The sequence below is a fragment of the Myodes glareolus genome, chromosome 26, assembly GCF_982192425.1.
Source record: "Myodes glareolus chromosome 26, mMyoGla1.1, whole genome shotgun sequence".
In the NCBI taxonomy this organism is placed as follows: domain Eukaryota; kingdom Metazoa; phylum Chordata; class Mammalia; order Rodentia; family Cricetidae; genus Myodes; species Myodes glareolus.
Window position 1 is genome coordinate 45,939,148 of NC_142051.1, and position 22,996 is coordinate 45,962,143.

At 35.6% G+C, this 22,996-nt stretch overlaps 1 protein-coding gene and 1 pseudogene across 1 annotated transcript; both read left to right on the top strand.

Moving 5' to 3' along the window:
- Nucleotides 1-5,345: 5,345 nt before the first annotated feature.
- On the top strand, nucleotides 5,346-6,278 carry LOC125400867 (olfactory receptor 4A5-like). The gene has a single exon (XM_048434996.1). It carries the CDS (start codon nucleotides 5,346-5,348, stop codon nucleotides 6,276-6,278), a length of 933 nt encoding a protein of 310 aa, XP_048290953.1.
- A 1,163-nt stretch (nucleotides 6,279-7,441) lies between these two features.
- LOC125400877 (olfactory receptor 4A5-like) lies at nucleotides 7,442-8,382 on the top strand (annotated as a pseudogene).
- The last annotated feature ends 14,614 nt before the right edge of the window (nucleotides 8,383-22,996 follow it).

Here is a 22,996-nt window from a genome sequence, read left to right on the forward strand (position 1 = left end):
CCCTTGCTGGCCAGGAATCTCTCTGACAAAAGGCCTCCATTGCTGCAGTCAGGCTATTAAAACAGAGAAACTCCTTCCTGCCCCATTGCACTCACCACCCTATCCCAGGGCCCAAACAAGCTGTTTGGGGGGATTTTATGGCCCTGAGGAAGGGAGGACGAAGGGCAGTGGTTCCTGGGTGAAAGCTGGGATGGGATAGAAGAAGAGAGGTCATAGCAGGGTGAAGCAGCCCCTGCAGAATGACCAGGAAGTTAGGGGCATGAGGTAATGTCTGAACTCCATTTCTGGGCTTCTGCCGTGGGTCAGGAGCACACTTACCCCTCTGATGGATCTTCTGCTACAAGATCAGTGGCTCTTGCTGGCCAGGAATCTCACTGACAAAAGGCCTACCTTGCTGCAGGCAGGCTATTGAAACACAGGAACTCCCTCCTGCCGGGTTGCACTTCCCACTCTGTCCCAGCCGGAGTATTTTACTTTAGTGATCTGAAAATAATTGGAGATCACCATTCTTGCATCAGTAAATAATTATATTGGGCAAATAAGTTTCCCTTCATTCTATTCATTGTTTACATACTTATATAAGCACAGATTCTTTGTTTTTCTCTGAAGATATTTTCCCTGAAAATGAGACTATCCAACTGTCTTTTACAGCAAGTGTTGATGTTATATTTAAGTGTTTCTTTAGTTTATATATTCACTCAGATACATGTATAGCTCACAAAGAAACCGTTATAAAGGGAGTTTGCCACTGTGCTGCTATTCTCTCTTTTCAAGTGTTTGAGGTTACTAGATGGTACATTATGAATGAAAATCAGAGTCATTATTTAGTGTCGTGATCATATCCCATTTATTTTTTTCTTACATGCAGTTGAGTATAATATGAAAAACTGAGTGAGAAGCTTTGGTAGGTGTTTATATTTAGATGGAAAGGATATAGAGCATGAGGTCTTCATATATTTCTTCATATATTTCAATTCTCTATCTTTGAGTGATAATTTTAACCTCGGAAATACATGCTCATTGACTTTTTCTTTCATTTACTAACAAAGAAAACATCTTGATTAGACATGCGCTTTATCTTGCAAATAATACATTAGAAGTTGCTGGATTTATCTAACTCATTAAACAAATTAAAAATTTTCATTTTAGTGGAACCTATCACCTATTGTGCTGACCTATTATCCATTCCTTTGGGACCCAGAAGAGTCAAATTGGAAGTAAGCACATGGGAGCATCTACTCCCCAATGACTAAATAACAAGCTCAATAACAAAGAAAGCTCATAATCATTGTTAATTTTTTAAAAAATATTATTTTAGTGGACATATTAAATTAATATCATATAGTAATTAAAGAATTGAATAAACAAAATGAAAGTCATTGTAGTCCTATCTCATATAAATTCATGCCTCCATCAAAAGTTTTCATACCTATCAAATAGCAGGACCATTCTCTGCCAATATTAGACCATAAGTTGTGACTTCACAGACTACATTTTCAACTCTGCAACAAAAATGCAGCTGTGCAGATTCTCTCTGACCATCAGTGCAGAACTATGGTTTGCTGGGGTGATGTTATGAATGGGGACAAAGTTCCTTCCTCTTAAAGTGTTTCTTAGATATTATTTGCATTACTTAAATATTTCTTGAATCTTAGCACATAATATCTTTTTAAATATACCTGGACATTTGTTTTCTTATAGAATTTTCAAATTAGTCATTCATTCTCTCAAAATTTAATGCTTTTATCCCATTTTTTCAAATGAGATGATTTCATTTGAATTAGTTTCAATTATTTAAACAAGTTGTTTGTTAAAAATAAACAAATAAATAGTGATGGTGCAAAGAAAAGTCATAGACAGTATTCTGAATATAAATGGAAGAAATATTTTTCTGGTCAAAAGACCCAGGAAGCCTCTGGTATTTAAGCCTTGATGTATCTGATCCTTACGCTTTTTTCATTATTATAACTACCTATGAATGATCTCAATTTCCTGGGGTCTTCTACATACAGGGCAATGTTTCTTATTAAGGAAGCACAGAAATTTTATCTAAGTGATAGAGACAGAAGATTTCTGGATGTGGTCATGAGAAATTTTTACCATTAATACTTCAGCAAATTAAACCACAATTTTTTCCTGCTCAGATCCTGTTTTTTTTTGTGTGTGTGTGATACATGGATTCGTCTATAGTTCATAAGTTCAAGACCTTTTGAGTGTCTTTAATACAATTTACAAAAAATGAATAATTCATATAATTAATTTTAGGGTTGTCAATTTTTAAATAAGATTACCATATAAAAAGGGTTAATGATTTCTACTTATTAGAAATGTGGGCATTTAATGCACATGAAAACAATTTATCTTTGTATATTTATAAAAAGTTTTTTTAGAATGTGACAGTATCCACTTACCTATGAGACTTACTTTTGACTATATATATATTTTAAATTTAGCTTGGATATTCTTACATTTATCTGAAAACTAAGATTATAGGAAGTTTTGTGGAAGTTTGTTTTCTGAAGGATATTGGAGTTCTTTCCTTATATATTGAATGTAGATATCTTGTCATGTGCTCTGTGAAGTCACATAGGTACATGAAATAATTGCTGCCCTACCATCAAAAAACCTTTGATTTTTATGGAATAAAATAAGAACCATGTTGTGAGTACATGAGACCATAAATAAGAATACAAACTAAAGATTCTTGTGATACACTGAAATGCAAATAATATTTTAAGTCATATAGTATCATAGAAATTATCTAAATTGGGAAAATTAAGATGCTACACAAAGAAAGTAATCATAAAATACAAGTCTATTTGCTGTCAGTGTCACAGACAGTAGGGAGATTACATGGTATATTTTTATTTCCACTCTTATGTCTTCTCTGAGTTTAGGGTTTTTTAGTAACTACTGAAAATGTAAAACTCAAAATGAAAGAAAATGTAATATTGTGTCTTTTGATACTGAGTTGATTAATATGTTTATTTTCACTTGTATCTGTGTTTTATCAGGTGATATAACTTTATCCTCTATATGAATGACAAAACTTCAGTGCTAGGCAAAATAATTTTTAAAATATAAGACTATTTTCCAAAAAAGTCATGTTCTTAATAATGGATTATTCAAATAGTTTTCAAAAATTGTGTTAGCAGTAGTTCTAAATGAAAGCAGTCATACTATTCTTCAGTGTTTATAGAATTAATCCTTTGATAATGTACATTATATGGAGTCTAGTATTATGTAGCCTCTGTACTCTGTTTTTCTCTATTACATAAATACTTACTTAAGGTTCTGGAAGGTTTGGTCTGGTGAAAAATAATGCTAATCAATACTGAAGCAACTTAATGTGTAGAAGTGCAATGCAGAAGACAGAATTGAACATAAGTTATGGGATAACCCTGTGTTCTATGACAGGCATGTCTATGGCAGTTGGGAACCTCAAGAATGACAAGGACAGATGTTTTGGCTCAGATGGCAGTATAAATGTGAAGGAGACATGTATAAGGTGCATCCCAACTGCTTTTACAGCCATCCTGACTCTGCACATGTCCTCTGCTACGAAGTCCTTGGACAGGAAATTTTCTTGATTGCTATTAGTTCAATTATACTTCTTCACAGGTAAATATTAATAACAATAGTACATATAATAAAACAAATTATTCCTAAGATGCATGATTTTAATCCAAGTCCAGAAAATGGTTCATGAGACACACATGTGCCATTTTTTCTAACCCAGATTATGCCTACATTCCTGTTAAGTGGACAGAAATTCTCATGACTTTTTCTCAGCTGATGCTCACAGTGAACCATCTGAAAATAGTGATCACAGCCACCAGTGAGATGTCTGATGTTCTGGGCAGTGTTAGGTGTTTCATGAGAACACCAACAAACACTCTAGGAGATGGGTATTATTGTAGTCCCTGTGGTACAAATGTGGAAACAGAGGCAGAGGGAGACTTACTAAAATGGTCAATATCAGAATGACACAAACTGAATGAACCTCATGCTGTAACCAGATGTGGCTTCAGGGTCCATGGCTTTCCTCACTGCTCTGTTTGTGTCAAGTATTTCTTATGTTCCTTCTTGATACACTATGTACAACAAAATGAAAGATGTCATACTGTCATGGTAGTTATTAAATTTTATTCTCCACTTAGTATCATTCAGGAAGCAGTGGTAAACTTGGAAATATTGTGCAAATGTGATAAAAGGAAAAATGACAACAGAAGAGAGAGAGAAACAGTCAAAGAAATGTGGTATGAACCATTAGCTACTGTGAGACTGGGAAAGACTGAATATTATGCAATCTCCCTTCCTTTCAGGAGGCAAGCAGAGACATGTTTGTAATTAAGTTTAAAAAATGAACTCAGCCAACACGTTTGCATTCTGGTTATGCACTTTCCTTGAGTATTCTGCTTTTCAGTATTTTCACTCCTATGTGAGAACCCTGTATTACAATTAAAAACCATGCCCAGATTAGTACTCACTCTCTCCTTTCTGTTTCTCTTTTCCTCTCTCTCTCTCTCTTTCTACCTAGCTTTTCCTGAGATTTCTGGGGGAAAATTTACTGTCTACTGCCAGCTTTGGTAAGAGCTAAAGTAAAACCACTTGCAAAAAACCTGATGATAGATGTAATTATGTACTAATTTGTATAAATAATTATAAAATGGAACTGTAATTGCTAATATGTGTTAAAGTTACATGAAATAATTGCTGCAGGGAGTTGTGTGCTCAATAACATTGGAAATATTTGGTGCAGTTCAAAATCTCCTTATATTTTTTAGGTTAAGTGAGATATATGATGACTAAAATTGTTTTGTGAGGTATAATATGTAAGCCTCATAGTGCAACATGATAGCACTGACTTGGATCCTTGAGGAGAAGTGCTATCGTGGGTACTACACACATTCATTTTTAAAATATTGTCCACAGGTATTACCAGCTCAAAGTATTGCTCTGTTTTACTTGATATACTTGGGCTTAATGACACAATAATTTTTCAAGTTTCTTAAAGGAGAGAGCTTTTTTCTGTTGATTTGCTGCTATCAATGCCAAGGTGTAATGTGCTTTAAATAACTACATTTAAAGGTTTGGGGGACAGAGATACCTCTATGAGCATTTCTGTCTGGAGTCACTAATGTTGAGATAAACCAGTAATTAAAGATTTATTAACAGAAACTGAATGGAATTTGTTTCAAGAGGAATCTCAATAGATATTTCCTAATGTCCACTATTGTTAACAACTGAATCATGAAAGAATGGATTGACAGTATTGTTCACACTTTGTAGCAGGCCCTGTTATTCTGAGCCCCTTCTCTGAAATAAGCCTTATAGACAGATAAATGGGCCAGAACAACAATGTCACTGAATTTGTCCTGCTGGGCTTCACTCAGGATCCTGCAGGGCAAAAAGTACTGTTTGTTATGTTTTCACTCATCTACATTGTCACGATGGTTGGAAACCTGCTCATCGTGGTGACAGTGATTATCAGTCCCTCCTTGGGCTCCCCAATGTACTTCTTTCTTGCCTCTCTGTCAGTCATGGATGCTGTTTATTCCACTGCCATCTCACCCAAGTTGATTGTAGACTTGCTCCGTGATAAAAAGACCATTTCCTTTGCAGAATGCATAAGCCAGCTCTTTATAGAACATTTATTTGGTGGTGTTGATATTGTCATTCTGGTGGCAATGGCTTATGATCGCTACGTGGCTATCTGTAAGCCTCTGCATTATATAATTATTATGAATCGACGGGTATGTATCCTTTTCTTAGTGATAGCCTGGACAGGAGGTTTTATACATGCTTTGTTTCAAGTTCTTGCTGTGTATAAACTTCCTTTCTGTGGTCCCAATATCATTGACCACTTTGGCTGTGACATATACCCACTATTGCTTCTTGCGTGCACTGACACCTACTTCATTGGCCTCTCTGCCATTGTCAATAATGGGGCCATGTGTTTAGTGATCTTCATCCTCCTCCTACTCTCCTATGGAATCATCCTAAGATCTCTAAAGATTCACAGTCAGGAAGGGAGGCGGAAAGCCCTGTTTACCTGCAGTTCCCATATTACTGTGGTTTTCCTCTTTTTTGTTCCCTGTATTTTCATGTATGTTAGACCAGTTTGTAGTTTCCCTGTTGATAAATCCATTACTGTCTTTTATACAATTGTCACTCCCATGTTGAATCCTTTAATATATACTTTGAGAAACTCAGAGATAAAAAATTCTATGGAAAAACTTTTCCAAAAACTATTAAGTCCCAATAGAATAAAATAACTACTTGCATTGTGAATGTAATTTGAAAATATTGATTTTTGCTGTGATTTTTATTAATTAGTGTAGTTTCTTATAGTATCATAATTTTGTTGACTGTCCAGGCAACATCATGTCTCTGTCAAGTCTAGAGTTTTGGAAGTTGCTTATAATGCACTTCCTATTTTCTTAGGTAATATTATATCCTTTTGGAGTTTTTGATGGTGCTGAAGAAAGATAACTATAAATATAAAAGATAAATTAAGTATAAAACTTTAGACTCACAAAGATAGGATAGATGTTAGAGTATTTTCCCTATTTTGCCAACTGTTAATGGACTTGATATTGTAACTTTAATTCTTGCTTGATAGCTGTTTTGTTATTTGTAATTTTACTATGTTAAAGTTAAAACCTCTTTTATTTAGACATATAAAAGGAGATGATGTGGGAAGTCCTTCTGTATATGTGTTGCTTTTTATTGGTTAGTGAATAAAGAAGCTGCTTGGGCCTACAACAGGGCAGAATAGAGTTAGGTGGGGAAACTTAACTGAATTTTGGGACAAAGTAGGTAGAGTCAAGGAGAAGTCATGTAGTTGCTGCAATAGACAGATGCCTTACACTGGACAGAATCTTACGTATAGGCCATAACCACATGTCAATACACAGATTAATAGAAATGGGTTGATTTAATATATAAGAGCTAGCCAATAAGAAGCATGAGCTAATGTGTCAAGCAGTGATATAATAATATAGTTTGTGTGTGATTATTTTGTGTCTGTGTGGCCAGGAATGAAAGAGCAGCCTCCAATTACAGTACTGGGAGTTTTAATTGTTAGCATGTGATAGTTAAAAGAGGGACCCTTACACATTGTTTATTGATAAACAAAGTGGAAAATAAAACATGTTTTAAATATAAATGCTTGAGATTCCTTTGTCTACTTTTCTGTATAAACCTGCATTGAAGTATTGAGATAGAAAAGAGTATTTAGAGACTTATTAACAGAAACTAATGGAGCCCTTTGCAAGAAGAACTGAATAGATTATTGTTCCATGACTTCTGTGGGTTTCCCACTATGTAAAGTATAATGAAAATGTGCTTTCTGATGGAATGGCTTCATGGACCACTTCAGAATTTATAGTACTTTCTCTTCTGAAGTGATTTTGAAACAATACAGACAGATGAGTAAATGAGACAGAGTAACAATGTCATAGAATTTATCTTCCTGAGCCTCACTCCGGATCCTACTGGGCACAAAGAATTGTTCACTATGTTTCTGCTCATGTACATTGTGACAATTGTGGGCAATCTTCTCATTGTGGTGACAATTATTGCCAGCTCCTCTTTGTCCTCCCTGATGTATTTCTTTCTTGCCTTTCTGTCACTCGTGGATGCTATGTATTCCACTGCTTTCTTTCCTAAGTTGTTTAAAGACTTAGTGTGTGAAAAAAAGATCATTTCCTTCATAGCTTGTCTGTTTATCTTTTCGTGGGGCACTTATTTTGTGGTTCTGAGGCCTTCCTGATGGTGGTTATGGTCTATGATCGTTATGTGGCACTGCACTATTTGACCATTACAAATACAAATAGGCAGGTTTATATCTCTGTCTTGGTGGTAGCCTAGGTTGGAGGTTTTGCACATGCTCTGGTTCAAGTTCTCTCTGTGTATAAACTTCCTATCTGTGGACCCAATGTCACTGACCACTTTAGCTATAATAAGTACCAGTATGGGCACTTTCATGCTCCCATGCTTATTTTATTGGCCTCACTATTGATACCAACAATGGAGCCATGTGTATGGTGGTCTTTATCCTTCTTCTATTTTCCTATGGAATTATCTTAAGCTCCCTTAAGACTCATAGTCATGACTGTAGATGCAAAGCCCTGTCCACCTGCAGTTCCCACAATATGGTAGTTATTCTTTTCTTTCTTCACTGAATTTTCATGTACATTAGACCTGTTAAATCTGTCTCCAACTTTTCTATTGATAAATATATTTCTGTTTTATGCAGCTACCACTCCCATGTTGAATCCTTTAATACATATATTGAGAAATTCATAAATTAACAATTCAATGGGAAAGCTCTGGCATAAAATGTTTGGTATAGATAGAGTCAGAATTATTCTTTGATGAATATGTTATTTATTAGATAGGAACAGTAATCAGTTATAGTAGTGTATGTTCCAAGTTCTAAATTGGTAACAAAGCTTGACATTGTGAGATGTTTGTACTTTTATAAAAGTAATGTGTAAAAGGCTGAAATTAACTGCTTTCTCATTTTCTTAATGGCTACTGAAGTTGAGCATGTTTGTTGGGCATTGCACTTTACTCTTTTCTGTGAAGTGCATATGGACATCTTTTTTCAATTTTCCAACAATTATTATCCTAAATAATTGGATTTTCCTAAATAATTAATAAAGGATAAGACTCTGTTATGAGTCTCATCACTAGCTGTTTATGTTTCTGAGCACCAGTCTTTTTAGTTGTGTTCTATTTAGTTGTATACTGTTATCTTTAGTTGTCTTCTATTATTAGTTGTGTTCTATTTGGTTGTATACTGTTATCTTTAGTTGTCTTCTATTATTAGTTGTGTTCTATTTGGTTGTATACTATTATCTTTAGTTGTCTTCTATTATTAGTTGTGTTCTATTTAGTTGTATACTGTTATCTTTAGTTGTCTTCTATTATTAGTTGTGTTCTATTTAGTTGTATACTATTATCTTTAGTTGTCTTCTATTATTAGTTGTGTTCTATTTAGTTGTATACTGTTATCTTTAGTTGTCTTCTATTATTAGTTGTGTTCTATTTGGTTGTATTCTATTATCATTGATCTTAATGAATTTCAACTTTCAACTTGTTTATTTTAAAATACTTTTTCATTAAATATTTTTATAAATTTATGAAAAAATAATATATTTTTGACATAATTGTATGCTAATTTGAAGTTTAAAAGAATTATAGAGAGGTAAATTGACTTATTTTATACATGTTCTACCATATTTTGTTGTGATTGGAACACATATTCTACTTGAGTGGTTGCCTATTGTGATATATACTTCTTACTATTATAATTTCCTTTTTTGTTTGTCTTGAAAATATTATTAAAATTTAGAAAATATAACTCTTCCTACAATCTCATGACATAGCATCTTCACTATATTTTATGGTCAAGTAATTATGTATTAATCTCTATGCTATTTTAACTAGACTAATTGATGACTTTTAATTAAATAATTTATTATTGCATGTCAGCAAAGTGTATTTTTAAATAAAATAATAAAAACGTTTTCATTATTTTTACTTAAACAATACTTTAAGCCATTGATATAATTTGAAGGTGGCATTTGTGTAATAGCTTTATTAAAATTCATAATGGGCTTATTGACATTATATTACATAGATATTCAATCTGAAAACTAGGATCTAAAGCACAGTGTATCATTATTTTTGATATCATTTGGTACCCTTTTTGTTTAGGTTCTTTTGATTATTCAGTAGTTCTTTTTCCTTTTATTTTCATCATATCAATTTTTCTACATTTTATTTATGTTTATGCCTTTTAATTGAAGTGATCTTAGTTTTTAAATTTGTTTTTATTGAGCTACCTATTTTTCTCTGCTCCCCTCGTTTCAGCTCTCCTCCCCTTCTATCATCTCCCATGCTTTCCATGATCCCAATTTAAATTGGAAGTAATCTTATTCAAATCAACGTCCCTCATATTATATTTTCCAAATGGTTATTTCTGGCCATCATTTAAAGTGAAACATGGCTGTAGATACTTTACTGATGTCCCTTATTCAGTATATTAGAGTTTCCAAATACTTTTGGATCATTGTAAGCAATATTATCTGAAACAAATTTTATATTGTTTCATTTTAATGAAAATAGATTCTTCTCTCATACAGTAGAGCTGGCAGAAGTGGAGGGAGGGAAAACTGTAATCAAAATAGGTTTTTCCTTTATATATCAGTAATTTCTATATAATATTATATGACACAAATAATTTTATTATGTCATTTTGCCAATAAAATTGGAAAACATATATCAGTAACTAAAACAGGCACCTTAGAATATGGGCAAGAAGCCTGTTTTAGTTGCTGATACATGTTTTCCAATTTTAGTCCAAGTTCTTAATGGTTATGCTGATGCTATCATTCTTTTAAAATGTATTCATTAAAATTTGTCATAAAATCTATAAATCAATGTTGTTACACCACATAAAGAACAATTACAAACTGTTTATAAGTTGATAACTGTTTATTCAGTTATCTTACTCCTGAGTATGGATGCAGAGGACTTTATTACTACAGAGACACTTGTGAATCCAAGTTCTTTGCTGCTCTATTCAAAATAGCTTGGAAACATAATTAACCAAGATGTATATCAGATGGATAAGTAGTGAAAATGTAGTACATACATATACACACAGAGTCCCATATTATTTACCTATAAAGAAAAATAAAATAACAAAATTTTCAGATATGTGGATGCAACTGGAAAAATTTTGTTTAGACTGATTGAAACGCTGAAAACAAAAATCCTTACTTTTACTCTTATTAGCTACTCCTGGCTTCCATATTTTGTTTTATGTGTTTGTTTGTGGAAAAATTATGAAACGAGAAATGGGCCATTGGCATAGGGATGCATTTGGAAAGGAGGATAGTAGAATGTGGGTAAAATGGTATGGAAAGGGGAAAACTGGGGGCAGGTAAATTCCAGTAGGGAGTAGAATAATAAAGAAAGGAAGAGGCTGTTTGAAGGCTCAGACAAAAGGAAGTGTGCATTCATAAGCTCCTTGGAAGCCTATGATTTTACAATCCAAGTAAAAAATTGTAAGAAGGACTAATAGAAGGTGTGTACCATGAGAGCCCAGGTAGAGAACACTAGGAGCTAAAGGTTTATACAGAGAAGGAGGCAGGATGGAGGAGGTTAAAAGTATAGAGCTGGTTAACTAAAACTAAGATTGCTTGAAGAAGCTTTGCAGGTCCCCACTGAAGGTGTAAGTCACAAAACAATCCCACACAAGTTTATAATTATGATTTATTAAAGGTTACTTATTTAAGGGGAAAATTTACAGATCACTGTCCTAGACAACAGTACTTTGCATGACCAGGAATAGAATCTAGCAGCTGAAAGTGGGAGCCAAATGCAAGAGAGTGAGTGTGTGGCTACTGGTGCTGTTTAAAGCAAAAAAGATCATGCCCAAGTGGGCTGGTATCTTAAAGCCTATTGGCTGAAGGAGCAGAATGTGCTCCCACAGCACCCCACTAGTTTTTAAGCTAATGGAAGATATAGGCAATGTATTATGAGTAAAATACATGTTATATATTATAGTATACGTTCTATCTTTTATATATAAATATATACTATTTATACAGTAGATATATACATATATTTTTAAATGACATATTATTGCATATACTATTATATGCTATATCATATAAACAATACTTATATATAATAATAAAATGTGTATTATAATAACAAAGGTTCTTGCCATTGCTCTTGACTTTCAATCATACTTAAATTCTAAGAATTTATTGTTGACAACACAATACTTTTGGTTACAAGACAAAAAGAAAAGAGTTTTGAACTGACAAAGAAACTTCCTTTTGGCTAGCTTTCACAATAATAGAAGGTGCTATACAGAAACTTGAGGGAGAAAAGACACAAGTGGTCTTTTCAAGTGTTGGACTCTAAATGCTATAATAGTGACATGATATGCAAATCTACCTAGTCATCCAATAGTGGCAAAAGTGTTTATGGGAGTAACCAATCCTTCTGTTGATTGGATTTGAGACTTGCTCCACAGGAGTAAATATTTGCCTAGTACTGTAAAAATGCAAAACCCATGTCAAGTGAGGTCATAGGTCTTCAAGAAGAACCTCTTGACACTGTTTTTCTAAATGGTCAAATTATCAAACTGTCTTCTAAATATGTGTTCCCATGTTCCTTTGTCAAAGAAGTTTCAGAGGGTACTAGTCAATGCTTACACATTGCAGTTTAAAATGCTAAGAGTAAGCAACTATGAGGACTTGAAATGGGTATCTAAGAAACTGTGAGTGCTAAGAATAGGACATCTGTATTAATCCCCATGCCAAGGCTAAGGTGGCGATGCAAAAGAGAACATCAAAGAAATGTAAGATCAGAGGATGGGAAATATGGCTTTGAAATGCTATTGAACACATGAATTCACAGAAACTGTGGTTGCAGACAAAGGTTTTGTGTTAGATCATGCCAGTTTAAAATTCCAGCACAGATTATTGCAGAGCTCCCAGGATTTACCATAAACAGTATAGGTAACAGCAGATGATGGCTGTAGGGTGTGTGAGTTGAGGGAGGGTCACTTTAGAGGTGTGGCCACTGTAATCTTCCTCATGCCTTTTGAATGGTTCCACAGCTGTATGAAGGTGGGGATTAGTTATTGGACTCAGTGCAATAAAATAAATAAAAATTGCAAAAGGATATATAAGTTGAGGGCAATATGTAATGGATGGTTCTTCATGAGCTGAAGGATGACACTTAGGTATGGATATGATCAAGAAATTTTGTATGCCCTCGATCTGGAGATGTGTATGTGAGAGAATAGGGAAGAGTGGAGGGAAGAGATGCTCTGGTCAGGATGTAATGCATGAGAGAACAATAAATAAAGATTTAAAAAGAAACATTGCATGCATGAATAAAATCTCCAAAGAATGAATACAAAATGAATAAGTTTCTAGTGTATTAAAAGTTTCTGTGTATCACTAAACAAAATGAAAACAGTAGAAAAAAATTAGAGGAGGCATACTTGAGAGCATCAGAATGAAAAAGAATATTTTGAATCAAATCAAAAAATTTTGAAATACTTTTAAAGTTCAATTATCTTCATTTACATAAAAATATAAATTGACTTTAGGTGAATTAACCTTTAAATTGAATAAAATATATGTTAGAGTTTATCGGAAAAAGGTTGCTATCCAAGTGTAAAAAATCAGAAACATCAAAATGGAACAAAACTATCATTTATATAATTTTAAAATACAAAGAAATTTGTAATTGTGTATTTGGGAATACATATATATGTACATATAATATATGTATAAAACAATAAGGATAAAAGAGGCTATGGATTTGAAAGATAGCAAGGAGAAGGATATGGGCATGTTTGGAGAGAGAAAGGGAAAAGGAAATAAGGTCTTTATATTATAATCTCAAAAATAGAAAAAATAAAGATTGTTTTACAATATAGATATTTTATATTAGATAATATAGTAAATGCGCAGAATCATTATCTATATATAATAATTTGTTTAGATCACTAGTAATTAAGGGAATTCAAATCAATCTCATAATGAAATACCATTCTATCTCTGTTAAAATGAGTATTTCACAAGGTCATATGACCAATGCTATTGAAAATACAGGAATTTGAGTTCTCATATATTATTCTCAGAAAGTTGGCAAATTAACAGGGCAATTCACTATGTATTTTCCTCAGAATCTAGAAATAGAACTACCGCATAACCCAGGAACCACACCCTTGGTTGTATACCCACAGTTAGTGAGATAAATAACAAATGAGATACCTGGGTGTTTCTGCTTTTTGTAGGATTATTTTTAGTTGAGGTTTGGAAACTTCAGGATCTATCAACACATGATCAGAGCTGGAAAGGGCCCTAAAATGTGAACTAAAATTGAACTGATATAATGTATCTAATGCTGTGGGACAATGGTCTGTACTTGGTCAAATGTATTTTAATAAAATACAGTAGCCAGGCAGGAAGTATAGGTGGGGTGACCAGGCAGAAAGTAGAGGTGGGGCAATGAGAACAGAAGGATTGTGAGAAGAGGAGAGCATCATTCTGCAGTCATCATCCAGACACAGAGAAAGCAAGATGTGACTGCATAACTGAAAGGGGTACCAATCCATGTAGCTAACACAGACAAGAACACAAGTTATGAGAGTTAATAAGAAGCCTGGGCTACTAGGCTAACCAGTTTATAATTAGTGTAGACCTCTTTGTATTTCTTCGGGACTGAACAACTGTGGGACTGGATGGAACAGAAACCTCAGTCAACAAATTATGCCCAATGTGGGGCTAGATCCTCTTTAAAACCTGAGACATTTTGGGAAATAATTCTAGATACAAAAGAATAGAGTTAAACATGGCTTATTAATAGCAGCATTTTCTCAGCTGGGCCCTCTTTGCTAGATACAAACGCATCTCTTTTAAAAGAATCTTCCTAACTCAGCTTTAGCTGCAAAACCTTGCAGTTCTTTTAAGAGGCCCCACCACCAAACACTTAAATGGTCTTAATGACTAGCCAATAGCATGCTTTTTGTTGGTGGTAGGGACCTTGAAACTTCATAGAATTGTGGCAATAAACATGGTTCTTGCCAATATCTCTACCATGAGGCAAGACTCTCAGAAAGATAAAGAATGAGCTGGATCAAGCCATCAAAGCCATGGGTTTAATCCTACCAATACTACTTAGAAAATTAAAGACTCAAGTGGTCAGAAAATGATATACAATCAAGATAGATTCAGATGAAGAAAACTTCTAAATTGTTTACAGTATATTTAAAAATGTATGTAGGATATTTAGTTGGGAGAGAAAAGAAAAAAAAGATAAAGTCCTTAAAATAAAAAAGAAAGAGTAGTCAGGTGTTCTGGCATACACCTTCAAAACTAACTTTTGGGAGATAAAGGCAGGCAAATCTATGTGAGTTCAAGGTATGGTGGCACACACCTTTAATTCCAGCACATGAAAGACAGAGGCAGGCAGATTTCTGAGTTCAAGAACAGTCTGGTTTATAGTGTGAGTTTGAGGACAGTCAGAGATACACAGAGAAACCCTGTCTCAAAAAGCCAATAATTAAAAATAAAAATAAAAGAAATAAAGTTTAAAGTAAAGCCACATAAAGATAAAAATACACAGAGTCTGCATACTGTATATTATTGTGTTGCCTTTAAATTGTCTGATTGCTGAGGAGGGAGAAAAGCTGCTAAAAGATATTTGATTATAAACACTTATAATCAAATTCAATATGTATATTTTGAAATGACTTCAAAATGTAAGTCAAAAGATATGTTACTTTGAAGAAGAGATTTTGCTTTTGTTTCCACAGTAAATGAGATATTGTGGATTCATTCTGGTCTAGGAAAAAAAAATCATGTTTGATCAAAGAAGACCCCCTGAAGAATCTCCAATAGGAGCAGATGGTTCAGATGATCTAATATTTTAGAGGACCCCTGTTGGAGTTTCCAATGAGTTCTGTATCCAGAACAATTTCAAGACTGCTGGCTGAGATGATCAAGCCTCACAGAATTTTTAAATCAGGACTTGACCATAGTTCAAAATTTTCTTTAGGTCCCCATAAGATTATCAACACCTCCCAATCAGCAGTAAGTATCCTGGAAAACTGCACCTAAATTCCCCAAAAATGGTTTATGAATGTTTGTCTTTGTTTAGAATGTTGGTTACAAGTTGTTATGAATAATAGTCAGGAGAAAACTAACCAAAAAAGATTAAATTCAGAGTTTTTTGTTTTGTTTGTTTGTTCATTTGGTTGGTTGGTTATTTGGGGTTTTTTTTGGATAAAAGGGGGGAAGTGCTATGGGACAATGGTCTGTACCCTGTCAATTGTATTTTAATAGAACATTGTTTGGTCAGTAGCCAGGCAGAAAGCATAGATGGGGCAACCAGGCAGGAAGTAGAGGTGGAGAAATGAATGGGAGAATTCTGGGAAAAGGAGAGGGTCAGTCTGCAGTCGTCATCCAAACACAGAGAAAGCAAGATGTGACTGCATGACCAAAAAAGGTACCAAGTCATGTGCCTAACAAAAGCAAAAATTATGGGCTAATATATGTTATGAGTTAATAAGAAGCCTAAACTACTATGCCAACCATTTATTATTAATGTAAACCTCTGTGTATTTCTTTGGGACTTAATGACTGTGGGACCAGACAAGAATAGAAACCTCAGTCAACAGATCTAACATACAAAATGAGGACTGATATATATTAGATTATGTTGGGTTATAGAGTTTCACCAAATTGAGCATATTATACCACTAGGAACTACAGAGGTATAAAAGAGATAAGTAAGAGGGATGGTGGATGTATTAATTGTTTTCTCAAAACCAAAAATGTTATTACATATATGTGTTATAATATTATTCCAGTATGTGTTAAATATACAAAATAAAATTTATAGTTGAACAAACGCTTTTGTAGTATGTTCGGGAATCTCTAGGGTATATTCCCAAGAGAGGAATTGCTGGGTCCTGAGGGAGGTTGACTCCCAGTTTCCTGAGAAACCGCCACACTGATTTCCACAGTGGCTGCACAAGTTTGCATTCCCACCAACAATGGATGAGTGTTCCCCTCATTCCACATCCTCTCCAGCATAGGCTATCATTGGTGTTTTTGACTTTAGCTATTCTGACAGGTGTAAGATGGTATCTCAAAGTGGTTTTGATTTGCATTTCCCTGATCACTAAGGAGGTTGAGCATGACCTTAAGTGTCTTCTGGCCATTCGAAGTTCATCTGTTGTGAATTCTCTGTTCAGATGAGTACCCCATTTTTTAATTGGATTAATTAGAGTTTTAGTGTCTAGTTTCTTGAGTTCTTTGTATATTCTGGAGATCAGACCTTTGTCTGATGAGGGGTTGGTGAAGATCTTCTCCCAGTCAGAAGGCAGCCTTTTTGTCTTACTGACAGTGTCCTTTGCTTTACAGAAGCTTCTCAGTTTCAGCAGGTCCCATTTATTCATTGTTTCTCTTATTGTCTGTGCTACTGGGGTCCTACTTAGGAAGAGGCCTCCTGTGCCTATATCTTGTAGACTACTTCCCACTTTCTCTTCTATCAGGTTCAAAGTGGACAGATTGATGCTGATGTCTTTAATCCATTTGGACTTGAGTTTTGTGCATGGTGATAGATATGGATCTATTTTCATTCTTCTACAGGTTGACATCCAGTTATGCCAGCACCATTTGTTAAAGACGCTTTCCTTCTTCCATTGTATACCTTTAGCTCCCTTGTCGAAAATTAGGTGTTCATAGGTTTGAGGGTTAGTATCTGGGTCTTCTATTCGATTCCATAGGTCGACTTCTCTGTTCTTATGCCAATACCAAGCTGTTTTCAATACTGTAGCTCTGTAATAGAGTTTGAAGTCAGGGATAGTAATGCCTCCAGAAGTTCCTTTATTGTATAAGATTGTTTTGGCTATCCTGGGTTTTTTGTTTTTCCATATAAACTTGATTATTGTTCTCTCAAGGTCTGTGAAGAAGTTTGATGGAATTTTGATGGGGATTGCATTGAATCTATAGATTGCTTTTGGTAGAATTGCCATTTTTACTATATTGATTCTCCCAATCCAAGAGCAGGGGAGATCTTTCCACTTTCTGGTATCCTCCTCAGTTTCTGTTTTCAAAGGCTTAAAGTTCTTGTCAAATAGGTCTTTCACTTCCTTGGTTAGAGTAACCCCAAGATATTTTATGCTATTTATAGCTATCGTGAAAGGTGATGTTTCTCTGATTTCCCTCTCCGCTTCTTTATCCTTTGTGTATAGGAGTGCCACTGATTTTTTGGAGTTGATCTTGTATCCTAGCAGCACTATTTGTAATAGCCAGAACCTGGAAACAGCCTAGGTGCCCCTCAATAAAAGAATGGTTAAAAAAGGTGTGGAACATATACACATTAGAGTTTTACTCAGCGGTAAAAAACAATGACATCTTGAATTTTGCATGCAAATGGATGGAAATAGAAAACGCTTTACTGAGTGAGGTAAGCCAGACCCAAAAAGAGGAACACGATATGTATTCACTCATAAGTGGATTCTAACCATAATTAAAGGTCTTTGAGCCTATTATTCGTGATCCTAGAGAAGCTAAATAAGAAGATGAACCTGATGAAGATTATTTAGCTATCCGCCAGGAGGTAGGAAAGAGGCAAGAGTCCCAGGTAACCTCGGGTGCATGGGGGTGGGGTGGGAGGGTTGTTGGAAGAGGAGAGGGTTAGAGAGAAGGGAGTAGGGGAGGAATGGGGAAAGCTAGGTGGACTGGAATGGGGGGAGGGAGGAAGGATGGATATGGGATCAGGGAAGAATATATTTCAACTAAGGGAGTCATTTTAAGGGTTTACAAGAGACTTGATTATAAATGGGATCCCAGGTCCAAGGAGAGATCCCCAGACTGTTCTCTAGACAGAGGAGAGGGTGCCTGAACCGGCCTTGGCCTATAACCATACTGATGGAGATTTTGCTTATCCCCATAGATCCTTCATCTGACGATGGATGACGATACAGACGGAGACCCACATTGGAGCACCGGACTGAGCCCCCCAAGGTCCAAATGAGGAGCAGAAGGAGGAAGAAAATCAAAAAGGAAATAAGGACTGCGAGGGATGCGATCACCCACTGATACAAGGGGATTGATCTAATGAGAGTTTACTAAGGCCAGTTGGATTGGGACTGAACGAGGACGCAATCCAACCAGATTCTCTGAATGTGGCCAGATTCTCTGAATGTGGCTGGCCCGGAGTCTTTCTGAAAAGCCATTGACAATGGCACTGGGACTTGTTTCCTCTGCATATACTGGATTTTGCGGATCCAGTCCATCTGGACACTCACCTTCCTGGACCTGGAGGGAGGGGGGAGGAACTTGAACTTCCCACTGGGCAGGAAACCCTGACTGCTCTTAGGGATGGAGAGGAAGGAGGAGAGGGAGTGGGGGGAGTGGGAGTGTCGTGGGAGGAGGGGCGGAAATGGAAACTTTTATAATTTAATAAAATTACTTTAAAAAAAAGAATGATTAAAAAAAGAAACTAAAAGATTCTTCCATATTTGAGCTTCAATATTTGAGGCATGCATTTATAGTTTCACGGGGTTTTTTGTTTGGTTGGTCGGTTGGTTTTGGTTTGAGTTTTCGAGACTGGGTTTCTTTGTAGTTTTAGAGCCTGACTGGGAGCTAGCTCTTGTAGACCAGGCTGGCCTCATACTAACAGAGATCTGCCTGCCTCTGCCTCCCAAGTGCTGGGATTAAAAGTGTGCACCACCACCTCCTGGCTCAGTTTTACATGATTTAATAACAACTTGATGTTGCTGAAGAATTTTGGGCTATTATTTTATATAGTGCACAAATGAAAGTGTTCACTATCATATTTTCAGACACATGTGTTATTAAATTTTGTTCTATTTCTCCATAAGACCCTTCTCATGTCATCCTTCCTTGTGCTTGTACTTTCATCCCATCTTTGTTCCACTTATGATATGTGTGTGTGTGTTAAATTTAGAAAATGCATATTAGAAAATTCACGTACATTTTATATTAATTTACCAAATGAAACCATCTTTTTTTTTCTTTTGAAGTCATTTAGAGTCCTTCCTGGCTGAAATGAATGCTTGCTTGAGTCAGGATTTTGTGAATCTGAGAAACCCATTTCTTTTAGAGTCTGGCCTACTTTGCTTAAACTGATGATCTTCAGTTCCATTCATTTCCTTATAAACAAATCATCTGAAAACAATGTCATTCTAACTGGTGTATAGTGGCATCTTACATTTTTAATATTCTGATTATTATAATAGACTAATAGTAAACATGGGTAAACGTTTTAGGGTTTCTGTTGCTATGATGAAACACCATGATCTAAAAGCAAGTTGGGTAGGGAAGGGTTTATTTGGCTTACACTTCAACATTGCTGTTCATCACTGAAGGAAATCAGGACAGGAACTTAAATAGGCAGGATCCCAGAGGCAGGACCTAATACAGAGGCCATGCAGGGGAGCTGCTTGCTGGGTTACTTCCCTTGGCATGCTCATCCCATCTTCTTACAGAACCCAGTACCACCTCTCCAGGTCTGGCACTGCCCACCACGGGCTAGGCACTCCTTCCTTGATTAATAGATTGATTAATTATGGTTGGATCTCATGGAGGCATTTCCTCAAATGTGGATTCTTCTTCTCTGAAGATTCTAGCTTGTGTCAAGTTCATACACAGATTAGCCAGTATAGTGGTGTGCAAATACCTCTGTAATATGCTGACATAGTGTTGGGATTAATGAGTCCTGGCCTTCAGCTGGCTGTTGGGACTACTGAGTTCTGGCCTTCAGCTGCTCTTTCCTCCTAGAACCTTCTAATTAAAGTTACTAGAAACTGTGCCTAGTTTAGAGGATCAGAGGATGGGATCGTCACCTGTTGGCCATTGACTGCAGTGTATTTATGCTGACATGGTGTTATTAAAGTGGGCTTTATGAACCAGCGTTTGGAGGTCTATGTGTCGGTTTGTCTCTACGTGAGTATTCTCAACCTCCAGCCCCTTGCTCGAAGCTTGCTAACTGGGTTCTAGGGCACAGAGTGCAGACACGGGGACGCGATGCATGGCAATTTCTATATTCATGAGAAATCAATGAGAACAATTCATAGATAAATTTCTGGAGAAAAATAGGTTTTCTAAGCTAAATACATACCATACATTTCTAATGTAATATAATCTGCATGGCAGATTTTAATACATGTGCACTGTTTTAGGATTCATTTTTATCGTGGGTTAACATTAAAACAATTTTCATTTTATGTACTCTAATACTGAATGATATTAAGATTAGCTAAAAATATGAATAACTTCATTATATGAGATGCAGTTGATGCTAGCACTAGATTACAGTACTTGCTGACAGAATAGCTCTTAAATGAAAACCATGTTATGCCAAGTTATGAACACATTTTTGTTTTTTGTCACTAGTTACCAAAGAAACCAAAATTCCTCCTTTTGTCCATGCCTTCATCTTGTGCTTATGTAAGTTATTTCCCATAAAACATTCCAGTCCTGGGAATTTCTTTAGGACCAGGTTTCTTGCTAACCCTATAATGGCTCCCTCAATCAAGATATCTCTTTCTCTGCTCTCATCTCTGTCCTTCCTCCTTCTTGACTATCCCATTCCCTCAAGTTCTCCTTCCCCTTCCCCTTGTACCTCCTCTGAACCAGTCTACCTGGGCTAATGGGAGCTCACCAACTCCAGCCAGACTGGGAAGGAACAAGCATAGGACCAAACCAGGCCCTCTGAAGATGGTTGACACTTGAATGACTGGAGAAGACTGAGGGGCCATGGGCAGTGACACCAGGATTTATCTCTACTGCATGTACTGGCTTTTTGGACACTCATTATCTTTGGATGGATACCTTGCTCAGCCTAGATATAGTATGGAGGGCCTTGGACCTTCCACAAAGCAATGTGCCTTACCCTCTCTGAAAACTGGATAGGGGTAAGCTGGGTATATGGAGGAACTGGGAGGAGTGGAGGGAGTGGGAACTTGGATTGGTATGTATAATGAAAAAAAGAATAGTTTATTTTCTTTTTTGAAAAAAAATAATAAAAAGGAAAAAAACAAACCAAACAAACAACAACAAAAATCATTCCAGTCCTCAGAAATGGCTAGGGGCAAAAGAAACAGGGGAGCCATCTGGAAAGTATAGATAACCTTAGAATGTCCCCACTCAAAGGTCAGCCAATAAGAAAACTTTACAAGCAACAGGCAAGGTTTGAAAATAATATTTCTAAAATGTCCCTAGACATGAACCAATTAGAATCGAACCTGTTTTCCCACATCCTGCTAATGTAACTTTTCTGGTTCTTGCTGCCGTGCCAGCATGGCAACTGTCCTTTTTTCTGAGTGAGGGATGTCAGGATTAATACGCAACACAACTTCAGGTTCTGCAGACAAGCCTTTTTTCCACTTTCTCACACAGTATATATAGCCCTCAGCAGGGGAGTCTAAGACAGCAAAAGCAGGAAGCTCATCACTATAACTCAATGGCTTAGGAGTAAGCATCCTTAGAAACATTGCTGAAAACAACAGATTGTTCCATTTCAGTGAGTCGGTCTCCATGGGGATCTTTTAGAGTCCTTATGGACTGGGCATAACACACTAGTTTCCCATAATATTTTTTCAATTTTTTAAAAAATAGGTGCATGTCATAGTTATTTGTTATTAAATAAACCAACAAAACAGAAATAAAACAGGAATAGTGTTTAGTATAAACAGTGTTTTTATTAAGCACTGTATTTTACTTGAGTATTTTAATACAGATTTAAACGTATATATATTTTTTCAATTTTAGATTTTTTTCAGTCTACAGCCATGTTGGACCATTCATATTCTAAATACATTATAATTTTATTTATAGTCTTAATGTCTATTAATATGTATTTTAGACTACTGACTGCAGGCTCCATTTTAGTGGCTATTTTCTGAGGTCTCTCGAATACATAGTCTCCCAATTGTTTTCCCTTTCTCTACCCCTGAACTAAAATACAATCTGCCAACTGTCCTCTAAAACTATATAAACTTGAACTTTTTCCCTTAAGTGACAACTCTACATTTGAATTAAGCCACTGGTAACTAGTTAGAAATTAATATTCCTCATATTTTGCTGTGGGAAAAAATACATTAAACTATATACTCACAGTGATTTTTATACATGATATACAAACTTTTTATTGGCCAAGATTGGAATTTATTATTTGGTAATTTGTCCTCAAGTTGTTCACTCATGGTGTTTTCCTCAAAGGTTGTGTTTCTCTAAGTCTGTAGTGGTTATCCTTGGGGGTATCTGCAGAGATGCATAGCCTACCTTCAGAATTACTAATAAGGTCCCAATGAATCCAACAGAGGAAAATGACCATTGGAGATACATTGATAGGCTAGTTTGTTATTGTGTGCTGTATAAAATATCCACAGACTTTGCTCTTTCCTTAGAGT

Bases quoted from the DNA above. Each gene is read 5' to 3' on its own strand.
- LOC125400867 (XM_048434996.1), top strand. From the start codon at position 5,346: ATGGGCCAGAACAACAATGTCACTGAATTTGTCCTGCTGGGCTTCACT.